This window comes from Odontomachus brunneus, unplaced genomic scaffold (genome assembly GCF_010583005.1).
Source record: "Odontomachus brunneus isolate Ranch 3 - 2012 unplaced genomic scaffold, Obru_v1 Obru_scaffold_015, whole genome shotgun sequence".
In the NCBI taxonomy this organism is placed as follows: Eukaryota; Metazoa; Arthropoda; class Insecta; order Hymenoptera; family Formicidae; genus Odontomachus; species Odontomachus brunneus.
The window spans coordinates 2,153,032-2,164,956 of NW_022639465.1; the positions used below are offsets into that span (position 1 = coordinate 2,153,032).

The 11,925-nt window shown below is 41.1% G+C and overlaps 1 protein-coding gene across 6 annotated transcripts in view; it reads right to left on the reverse strand.

Annotated features, from left to right (window-relative positions):
- Window positions 1-2,572: 2,572 nt before the first annotated feature.
- Window positions 2,573-11,925, reverse strand: part of LOC116841463 (single-stranded DNA-binding protein 3) — a 23,444-nt gene continuing 14,091 nt past the window's right edge. For all 6 annotated transcript variants that reach the window (XM_032809428.1, XM_032809432.1, XM_032809427.1 and 3 more), the window contains one exon: window positions 2,573-8,088. In XM_032809428.1, coding sequence (XP_032665319.1) covers window positions 7,984-8,088 — 105 coding nt within the window. In that variant the 3' untranslated portion in view covers window positions 2,573-7,983. The remainder of the gene's footprint in view (window positions 8,089-11,925) is intronic.

Sequence of the window (11,925 nt, forward strand, 5' to 3'; positions counted from 1 at the left end):
TTAACTACTGTCTTAAGATGTCATGAACCAATCACAGAGCCGTATCCGCATCTTAAGACATTACTTAAGCTAGCGGCACACGGTGCTTAATACAAACAGTAGACTTTTTAATGTTATTTCTTACGTTTTTAATAATTTTAATAATATTTTATACCAATGATATAATATATGTTAATTTATTCAAGAGTCAATCTTATTACTTACGATCCTTCCATTTATTCAAGAGTCAATCTTATTACTTACGATCCTTCCATTCATCATTTCTAAACGAAATAATAAAGAATGTTGAAAAAATATATATATAATAAATGTATAAGAAGGAAACGAGATATATAAGATATGTTGAGGTTATCCGCGACTATTTTTATTCTTTCCGCAAAATTGCAGCGGTAAGATTATAGCGGAACAAAAAAGAGCGGAACTGTGATTTGTCGGTTCCGCGTGTTTCGTTGCGCGGAAAATTTCCGCTCCATGAGACGTCGGCCTAAAACGTTGGCCTTAAGCTTCCGAGAACGGGAGCGTCCCGATTAACCACGGTACGATTGGACACAACCAACTGATGCAAAGAATTATCTAGTGAATTATCAGATCGAAATCATTACAATCATTACAATCTGTGTCCAATCGTATCGGGTGCTTTCCAGTTGCGTACACTGTTACACAAAATCAGTTTATTGGTTGTATATTATCTTACAAGATATTTTAGATAATATGTGACCAATAAACTAGTTCTGTGTACGTGTATGTCAAGATGTGTTAAGCAATTGGAAAGCACCCATCGTGGTCAATCGGGTCCCATCCGCCGAGAATCCAGAGCCATAGTTGAGAGCCAGTGGTGAAAATCAGAACCTTGTCCAGTACACTCACTGCGTGGTAAATGTTATCAGGTTCTGTTCCGTGCTACGAGTGGTACGAGTTAAACAAAGATAGACAGCGAATTTCTTTTTGACCTTGTCTCACCATCAACGAACTGATAGTAGGTACAAGTCAGAGACGATCTTATCGCTCTCACACAAACACAATGCGTCTTTCTTACCTATCTCTCCTTTCGCGCAATATCAGCCGAGAAGAAATGCATTTTTGAAGCTTGGGACGGCACGTGTCAATGACACACATAGCGGACACCTATAATAATTGTACGCGTGTTTTTTTAACATTATGTACAATAAGAAAATAATAACATAAGACTTAATATAATAAGATAAATAATAATAATAAGATAAAACGTGATAATAACAACGTATGAGTAAGAAACTTAGTACCTTCATATTTTTGCACTTACAAGGGATCTGAAATATAGATTACCTATATAATTTCGATAAAAATTATTTTTACATGACGTCGAAAACGCATAACACAAGATTCGGTATAGATTAAGTGACATTTATTTAATTACTTTATCGACATTATTTATGTGCTACTGAATGCTATACTCGTAATAGGTATCTGATTATGTCGATAATCATGCACGAATCCGAAGATTGCGTGAGGTCAGTCACGAGTTTTATAGTCGTGAACAATGTTACAATGAGAAAGAGGGGAAGCGGAAGGGAGGGAGGGACGAGAGAGAGAAAGTTTGTGTGTATGTGGGAGGAGAAGGAGAGTATGTGCGTATATAAATTAATTACAAGGGAAAAAGAGAGAGCATAAAGGGGATAAGACGTTGCTCCGAATACGAGGTGCGTGTTGTTGAAGCGAATCGTCAATCACGTATGCACACACACACACGCATGCATGCACGCACGCACGCGATTTTTTGAATCGGGATTCGCTCCCTTTCGATCATAACGCGCAGACACGTAGATTCGTCAACGGGACTTAAGGCTCCTCGCCGTCTACATCGGATTTGACATCAGAAGCGAAGAATGACATACCGACGAAAGTTACATGCCATTTCTGAATAAAGATAAATATGAACGAAAGAGCGTTTGAGATTGCTTGAGCACACTTGTAAAAATTGTCCGACAGATATCTCTTTCCCTTGATGTCGTATAATAGTCGTATAATAAATGGTGAAATAAATCTATTTTGTCTGCACGCTTTATTTTATTATGTATTATACGACTATTTAATGATTGTCAGAGGAAAGGAATAGCTTTTGGAAAATTTCACAAACTCTTTCAAAGTGATCTCTAAGTATATACTTTTTCCGTTTTATCTTTATGTAGAAATAGCACGCAACTTTCGTGTCATTCCTCACTTCTGACGTCACAAATCCAATACAGTCGCAGCGAGATACAAGGAGCCTTAACCATTATCTCAAATACCGTTTTCGATCCTTTCACCAGCGGTTTTCCGCTTCGCTGTTGAACGCTGGAGAACGTTGCGCAGCTCTGACTCCAAGGGCGAAGTTCGCTGCTAAATCTCTTCAGTTGTAAATTAGTGAAAGGGTTTCGAGCGCGCGTTCTTGCGATGAGGGTGTTTCTCTTTCTTCACTCATTCGAATCTCCACACGAATCTCTCTCTCTCTCTCCCTCTCACTAAACATACACACACGCACGCAGCACACACATACACACACACATATATATACTATACTCTTAAATGAAGGGTAAGAAAGACGACATAATGATTAAGTCCGAATACATACATTTAAGAACTTAGCGATATACATATACAAGGACGTATGTAACATAAGGTCTAATCGAGAAAAATGACGGTATTCCAATTTGCATCCTACCTGCTCGATAGGATAAAAAAAAAAACTCGAAGATCGAATCGTCGACATACACCTCGAGTCATCATCGACATCCTTCTGTCGCGACACATCGCACTCGATCGTTCGAACTTTGTTCCTCGTTAAACGTGTTTCTCTTCTCGCTTTTAGACGCTTCCCGCATTTCGAGTGAAACTACCGTCACACACTCCAAAGAAAAGGCGGAAAAGGAAGGAGCATGAAAGGTATGTCTAAGGACAGATTCAATAAATATCCGGAGGACGCGTCGTCGCGGGACACCTCTTGGATTTTACAGGATATCGCATGTTGAAAGTGTCGTTTGATATCTAAGAGTGGAGAAAAGAGTGGAAGGAAGGGAAAGGGAGAAGGAGGGGAGAGAGAGAAAGAGCAAGGCGATTGAGATTGCCATCTTTCGTGTTTCTCTTATCTCCTCTTAAAAGGTAATTAGTCGCGCGTTAATGCGATTCTCGAGAGATAGTGTCTATGCTGCGTCGATCTCGCGAAGAGAACGATGCTCTTGGGACACGATAAGAGTCTCTCTTGACAAACATTATATACATATATAATTCATGATTAATGTTACATCAGTGAAACTCGACGGACTTATACAATATAGTAATTTCAGGATATCGACTATGCATCTTTTCCTTTAATGTAAACTCGTGAAAAATGAAAAGTTTTACATTTCTACTGTTCGAAAAGATACATGAGCTAAGATTATCGAGGTCACGTAAAGCTCTTCACTTTTCACTTTTTCACTCTTAAAAAAAGTAAAATTGCATGTTCGCTATCCAAATCACTGCGCGATATCGTACAGGATGACAACGAGAATGTCGAGAACTGGAAAGCTAAATTCTTCACTTGAACATTTCGTCCGACCGATCTTTTCGCGTCATATCGTGCTTCCTTAAGAAGAATCGATGACAAACTCCAAAAATGTCGATAACGTAAAAACAGTTCCCCTCATCCTCATCATCTCTCACCGCAGAACTCTTGACTACTGACGTCAGAAACGAGGAAATATATATCCAAAATTCCTGCAAAATATGTCACAAAGAAAGATATACCTAAACAAATGACAGTCGATTAAGTCGATTAAGCATACCATTAAAATACTCCGAACACTTCTCTTGCTCCAATAATCAATAGATAACCGTAAAATTAACGTGACATGCATTTATTTTGTCATGTTAATTTTACGGTTATTTATGGATTGTTATAGTAAAAGGAAGGTGCTTGAAGTATCTTGGAAGTGTGCTCAACCGATTGTCATATTTTTATATCTTTTTATCTCGACGTACTTTATATTCTGAAGTCAACAATCAAGCGTTGAGAGACCAGGAGGAACCTTAAACTTCGCAATATCGATCGGACTGTTTTATACAGTTTTCGTATTCCATGTCGCTATTTCATGTCTCTATCCTTTTTCTACAGATAGTAGTCGAACAATCTTAGTTAATGCTTACATGCTAATTGTCACCCGTACAAAATCATCCACTGGATCGTGCGACAGGAGATCGTGGAGAGTGAAACGAAGGTGCTTGTCGGGAGGAGTGCTGGTTTGAAAGGGAGGAGGGGGGAGGGAGGAGAAACACATCGCGTATAAAATCCGACAGCGATCTCGTATACGACAGTCGAAATTGTCTACTAATGTTGCACTCGACCCAACCGTTGACTATTGTATTGCTAAAAACGGCGGTCCAGCAATCGTCAGCACGACCGGTTACAAAGCATCGAAGCGTGTAAAAACTCGGGCGTGTAATCGTCTTGCCAGCATCCGTCGTACAAGTATGCGCTAGTATACAAGTACACTAAATTACAGTCGGTAACTTACCTGGCAAGATACCGAAGATAAGAACGTATCTTGTAAGATAATAGTGATCGTTGTAGAGAAAAGTTCTCTCTCTCTTTTCTTTTTTATTCCTGCGCACTAATATCGTTTTATAAAAGGTATTCCAAAACTTAAGACCGGAATACGCACAATTCTGCTTTATGAACGAACATTTTCTGCAAGAGAATCACTCGCTTTCGTAAAAGTATTGTACGCCCGCACGCTGTACAATGGAATCGAATTGTCGCCTGTGCGAGAGCGGAAGTAACATCTCTCGTTCAATTCGACCGACAAATATAATACAAAAAGCTCCGCTAACATATCTGTGCGTCCGCGCGTTCAATGTTCGAACAAACGATGTCCAATCGTAATTAGAAGTCGAAATAAGTTAGTCAATTAAAACTGCAACGCTACAATGTACAATATAAAAAGATATCACAATACGTTTTCCTCTCCTTACAATCCTAATTATCATAATTGCCCGTTGTAATAATACAATAACTCTTATCCTTTATATAATCTAGCTTTATATATGTGTATACATATATACACACACACATATATACACACACATATATATATATATATATATATATATATATGTATATGCACACACGCACAGAGTGTCCCAGACTCTCCTCTGCAATTTTTGTAGGAATATAGAACGAATTGAGATGAATATAAAAATTCCATACGTTTACGATATTCATAATAAATCTTGAGATATTCACCTCAGTCCGTTCTACGTTCTTATAAAAATTGCAAAGGAGAGTCTTGGGACGCACTTCGTGCGTGCGTGCGTGCGTACGTGTGTGTATATTTCTCGAGATTATTCTCTGTTAAATGTACTAAATTACGATTAAACTATACGTATATATCGCCGAAGGTATATACCGAAGGTTCGATCAAACGCGGCGGCGGCGGTTCGACCGTTTTTTCCAATCGTGCATGCTCCCGCGCACGGAAGCGTCCGCAACTGGAGCTACATTTCTCGCGGAGGAAGTCTAACGTATACAATTGCGATTGTAAATCAAACGTCATCCGTGCGTGTGACTGTGATACAAAAAAAAAGAAAGAAAAGATCTAAGTCGCCAATCGCGAAATTCCGCAGCGCGCAAGTGCTTTGTAACCGGTTATTACGGACAAATAGAGACACACGCTTCTTTCTCCCTTTGCAAAGCTTCCGGAAATCCGTGACGAGACGATCGTATGCCGATAGAAAAAAAAAAAAATATATATATATATATTATATACATATATAAGGTGTCCCAGGCTCTGCTCCGCAATTTTTATGGGAACGTAGAACGGACTGAGGTGAACATAAAAATTCTATATCATTTTGCATTATAAGACGTAAGAGCGCAGCGATATAAGCGCAACGATATAAGCGATATGTTACGTTAATTTTACGGTTATCTATTGATTCTTGAAGCAAGAGAAAAGTGTTCGGAGTATTTTAACGGTATGCTTAATCGACTGTGTCATTTGTTTAGATATATCTTTGTTTGTGACATATTTTGCAGGAATTTTGGACATACATTTCCTAGCTTCTGACGTCAGTAGTCAAGAGTTCCGCGGTGAAGGATGATGGGGATGAGGGTGGCTGTTTTTACGTTATGGACATTTTTGGAGTTTGTCATCGATTCCCCTTAAGGAAGCACGATATGACGCGAAAAGATCGGTCGGACGAAATGTTCAGGTGAAAAATTTAGCTTTCCAGTTCAATATTCCAGCGGCGCGTTGTTCTTCCACTCGCCACGCGTCGGCATCTATGCGTTATATTATTGCGCTACGGCTTGATCGCTCCTCTCTCTATCATTCAGCGCACGCTTTCCCTTGATCTTACACAATTAATTCCTCGGTTGTTGCTACGATTATCGCAAAACGATATATGACTTTTATGTTCAACTCAACCCGTTCTATGTTCCCACAACAATTGTGGAAGTCTGGGATACCCTGCGTATGCGTGTCGTATGCATGTACGTGTGTGTGTTACATGTATGTATATATATATATATATATATATATATGTGTGTATATATGTATATGTATGTATATATCGTACGGTAGAAACGAATTTGGTCCTCTATCGTGATTGAATACTAAAAGTCTCCAGCGTCCGGATGACGTGCGTGTAGCTTCCGTCTAATCATAATCGTGGTCGTAATACTCTTTACACATATTCGCGCAGCCAAGTGTTCTCTTCCCATTCTTTCTCTTTCGATCAGCGGCAACCTCTCGTCGTCCACGTCGCGTTCGATCGCCGTCTTTGCGTCGGAGTTAAGTTTAACGACGATATCCGGCAACCCCTTCGCGATACGAGCGATCCTCCACGCCTGGTCTACGTCGCGCGCTGTCGACGGGTTCTCCGTAAAATGAGACATAGTTCGAGGAGAACCCTCCTACCTGGTCGCGACGAGCAACGAACGAACTTCGCGGCTCAAATGAAAATGATAAAGAACACAATAGATGGTGGACAATGAGAGTTTTTTACGAATTTTATTAAAGAAAATTTTAAAGAAAATTAAGCGTTATTAATAGAACAATTTGTTTTAAACAATTTATTAAAACAAATTTTGTATTAGTAACGCTTGTCATTTTCTTTAAGAAAATTCATAAAAATGACCGTCTATAATGTTTTCCTCCTTTAAGCGAGCTTACCTTGACTTTTTTTCAAGACAGAGCTCTCGCTCTCTCTCCATTTAAAATCATAAGCCTCGATTAATCCATTCGGATAACGCCAATGTTCTCGGGTGTACAAGGTTCGATATATTCCCGACGAGAGACACACATCACAGTGGTAATAGTCGCGCAAAGTGGACAAGAATCGCGATCGAAAACGTCGTTCGTTCGTTCGTTCATTCGGTCTGTCTTCGAGTGGAGAACGGTAATGCCGCGTTCCTTGCGTTAACAGGCGGACAAAATGTCTTCATGCTCGAACGAACGACGTCCACATGACAACATTACACTGTGCGAAAATGTCGGTCGGCGTGATAGTCGCGCAGGATCGATGTTCTCTCTCTGTCCGTCACGTACTGACATCACGGTCCTCCTCGCCGTTGTAGCGCGCGACATGAGGGACGGGTCGCCCATCCGCGGGAGGGTCGCCTTTCCTCATCGATCAACGCCGTGCTCGGAGAGAGGGACGGGGAGGAGAGGAAGATGTAACACGGAGAGAAAAAGTGTTACGGCAAGACCGAGAGAGATGCGACCAAAAGAGATAAAAAGAGAAAAAGAGAGAGAGAGAGAGAGAGAGAGAGAGAGAGAGAGAGAGAGAGAGAAGAGAACGAAGAGAGAGTAGGAAAAATGGTTCTACGGCGCGAGACTGGGATATGGGCGCGCGCGCGCGTATGTGTGTGTGTGTTTGTGTATATGTGTATAAAGGGATAGTTATCAGATTAAGGAAGAAAGGAAATCGATTCATTATCTATTAAACTGTTAATTTGGTCTCGGGGGTCCAACGACTCGTGAAGAGTTATTGTATGAAATAATCAGGGTGATCTGAGTCCTTTTCAAACCTCTTCGCCTCTTCCTGCATGCTCTCCTTGATCTTCAGAATGGCCGCCGACTCAGTCTGATCCTGCGAACCAACCAACACCAGGCCGGTTACACGTAAACGGTCAGGCGAGCCTACCAGCCTTGCCCAAGTTTCGCGCAGCGTCTTTCACCAGCGAGTTCGAAGGACTATCTCGGTAACATTTCGTCCGGCGCAATTTCGACAAGGCGTGTCGCGCGGCACCTAGTAAGAGATTCCCGGATGCGGCTAGCGCACGCGAACAGGCTGAGAAAACAAAAAGGAGCGCGTATCCGTTTCAATGTCTTACTAGGTGTCCGCGACGAAGAAGCGTCACACATTCTGTCCGACGTTTACTAAGGTCGCAAGAAAAACGGACGCGCGAAACCGAGAAGTCCCGCGAAACGATCCCGTCTTCTCAGCCACGCGCGAGAACGCTGGCCAGTAATTACGCGACGTTAATTGCGCGGCGTGATGGCGGTGCGTCGTGAAGGGCCCCGGCTCGTGAAATAAAAAAGACTTGAGGGAAAGGACGGAAGGGAGAAGAGAAAGAGATAGAAAAAGAGAGAGAAAAAGGGGGGAAAAGGAGGGAGAGCGAGAGTGAGAGCCAGAGCGAAAGCGAGAGCGAACAAAAGAGAGAGAGAAAGAAAGAGAGAGAGAGAGAGAGAGATAAAGAGAGAGAGAGAGAAACGAAATCGCTAGATTTCGCGGTTTCGTGCAAACGGGAAACGAGGATAGAAAGGAAAGTCGGTCGGTACTGTTTTAAGGATGCTCTGACCCACAACACATGGACGTTACATAAGATATAGTGAAGCCCGTGTTGAGCCAAAAATAAATCGAACAACAATAACAACGATAATAATGATGGCATAACAAAAAAAAGACAGAAAATCCATTCGATCACTGCCTGCCCCCCACGCACGCACGCCTCATCGACTAAACAATCGGTGATATGATATATTATAGTGAGAAAAAACAGTATTATAGAAAAATTCGACGTGTTGTTCTTCACATTTGTGTGCGTTTTTTTCCCTCTTAACTGGAGGGACTCTTTCGTGCCCTCGTGAAATTTTCTTTACTTTCTGACTCAAGATACAATCTCGCAATCCATCAATCGCTTTGCGCCGACGACGCATCCATGTGCTACAGGTCAGTACAGGCTAGTACTATATACAGCTATCGTTCTGTTCTACGCGACGGTCCTACGACAGTCTTACGTTACTCTCGAACTGCAGAGAAAAATGCTCGGGCGACGTTTAATGAAAGTGTGCAACATCGATCATGACAACAATGTGTTCCACAGCCAGCGATAGTGGTGCAACGATCGGTTTAGTAAAGTCTCGTCTTTTTTTTTTCTTGTTTTAGTCAAGTGAAAAGGAAAAAGAAAAACAACATTGACCGTTTTATCGTCTTATGGAACAAAGCGACAATAGTGAAACACAAATGGTACGCGTGTTTGTATGCGTTGTGTGTGTGTGTGTGTATGTGTGTGTGTATGTGTGTGTGTGTGCGCGTGATTAGCACAAGTGCAAATGCACGGAGAGACAGATAGTTATATATAAATACGATAGTAGCCAGCACCCCTCGGAATGAACGCAAATATAAAAAAGAAAAACGCAATAGTCTCAGTGTAACAGAATTACATTTATTGTCTCGATCTCTCCCCTGGCTTAGGCATATTAATTACGTTATGTTTAAAACCATTCGTGGATACGTTTCGGCAGCTTACAACGAGGAGTAATATCAAATAAATCGGCATCAAGGGTACCAAACTGTCCACAATATTAACCACGAAATTTCGAATTTTCCACGTCAGCCCTCCGGTGAGAGTCGAGGAGCCAGATCCGTGTTCAAGATCCGCGCTACGGGAATGCACGCGCTCGGGAATACCGCTTTGTGCGTCGTGAAAAAAAAGTCGACGTGGTGATAACAATTGAACGAACAATGTCGAGCGTCATAATATCGATCGTGATATACGAATAATATCGATCTTTGAGCCATTCACGCAGAATGCTCGAGGGGGGAGCTTCGTACCCTCAATGCGTCGCGCTTTCACTGAGCTTCCTCCACTTATTTGACTGTGGTACAACCTCGCAATTAAAAAGGAAAAGATTATATGCGACTCCAAGCGTGTCTTTCCTGTGTGTGTACTTTTTTCTCCGTTTGACGTATGGGCTTTAACGGCAAGACGTAAACTCCGGCATATCGGCAAGCAGCGCGCGCTCTGCGAGAGAGGAGGCTATCCTGCAATATTTCTCACAACACAGGACGGCGAATATCTCCGCAGATCACAAGTCAAGCTAATTAGAGGATAGACCCGTCACCTCCCACCCGCGAACTACCTATTTGGCGATCGCGACGACGACCACGTCGTTATCTACAAGATGGTATCGAACTTTCGATCTACAACGACCGTCAAACTCGTGGTAGATAGAAGATTCGTCATTCTATCCTAACTATATCATATATCATATATCATATATATATGTGTATATATGTATATATATATATATATATATATATATATATATATATATACACATATATATATATATATATATATACACATATATATATATATACATACACACATATATATATGTATATATCGTTATATCACTAAGTCTTGTACTCGAGAGAACATCTCGTAACAATAAATATTATATAAAGCAAAATCGTAATATTTTTCCTTACAAACGAGCACCCTGTGTAATGTCTTACAAACGAGCAACCTTCTGTGCTTTCTTTTCTTTCGCTTTATTCATTTACTTCTATCTTTTATTTTGTAAGTGATAATTTGTTAAGCTACAATCTATAGGCCGAAACGGAAGCGTTAACCCAAAGTACGTTCACAGCAAAGTAGTTCTTGTGATAACAAGATGAGACAATAAAAAAAAGGACTTGCAAGCGTCTTGCCGTTGATCCCAAAGCATGCACTTGCATATACACATTCGCTCTTTCTCTTTTCTCTCTCCCTCTCTCTCTCTCTCTCTCTTTCTCTTTCTCTCTCGCTCGCTCCCTCTCACCCACATTCTCTCTGTGTTCTTCTTTTCACATAATTTTCCATCGATATATCTCGGTACTATAATTTAATTTAAACATGACTAATAGCAGCACAGTATAGTCCAGTACTGACCTATAATTATTGCGGACGGATGGATTCCGGGAATTTCGCTTCAACTTTCATCGTACATCATCTTCCGTTCTTTATCTACACTCGCTCTTCAAGGTTCAGTACTCACACATCTACGTATCTTATGCTCATACAAAAATATTAACGTTTGCATATATATATTTATATATATATATATATATATATTTTATATGTATATAAAATTTCTCTTATTTTCTCAAGTACTTCGTTAAACCAGTACTTCGTTTGCAGTGAACCATTCGCCTCGCAATACTGCGTAACTCGAGCTGTCGAATTAACAGGGTTCGCCGGGGAATCTCGCCTATATCGTTACGTAATTCAATTCAAACAGCTCACGTGTACGTTGTGTGTGTGCGTGCGTTCGTGAATGCGTGCGTGCGTGCGTGCGTGCATGCGTGCGTACGTCGTGTATATGTGTGTGTATGTGTGTGTTTGTGTGTTTGTGTGCGCGCGTGCGTACGTGTACGTGTCATAGGCAAAAACTATGATCGATTAAACATTCATGAGTATTCGTTGCGAACAAGCATCAACGTTTAGTAGCGACGTACCGCTTTCGAGAGATTTCTCTCGTCTTACACATGAGAATAACGATAAAAATTGAGCAAATAATAAACTCTCCACGTGCGAGAACAGGACCGGTCGAAGCTAAAGTCGAGCAAATCACGAGAGACACGCCGGTCGTTTTCTTTCTAGAGATTTTCAGAGAGAGAGAGAGAGAGAGAGAGAGAGAGAGAGAGAGAGAGAGAGAG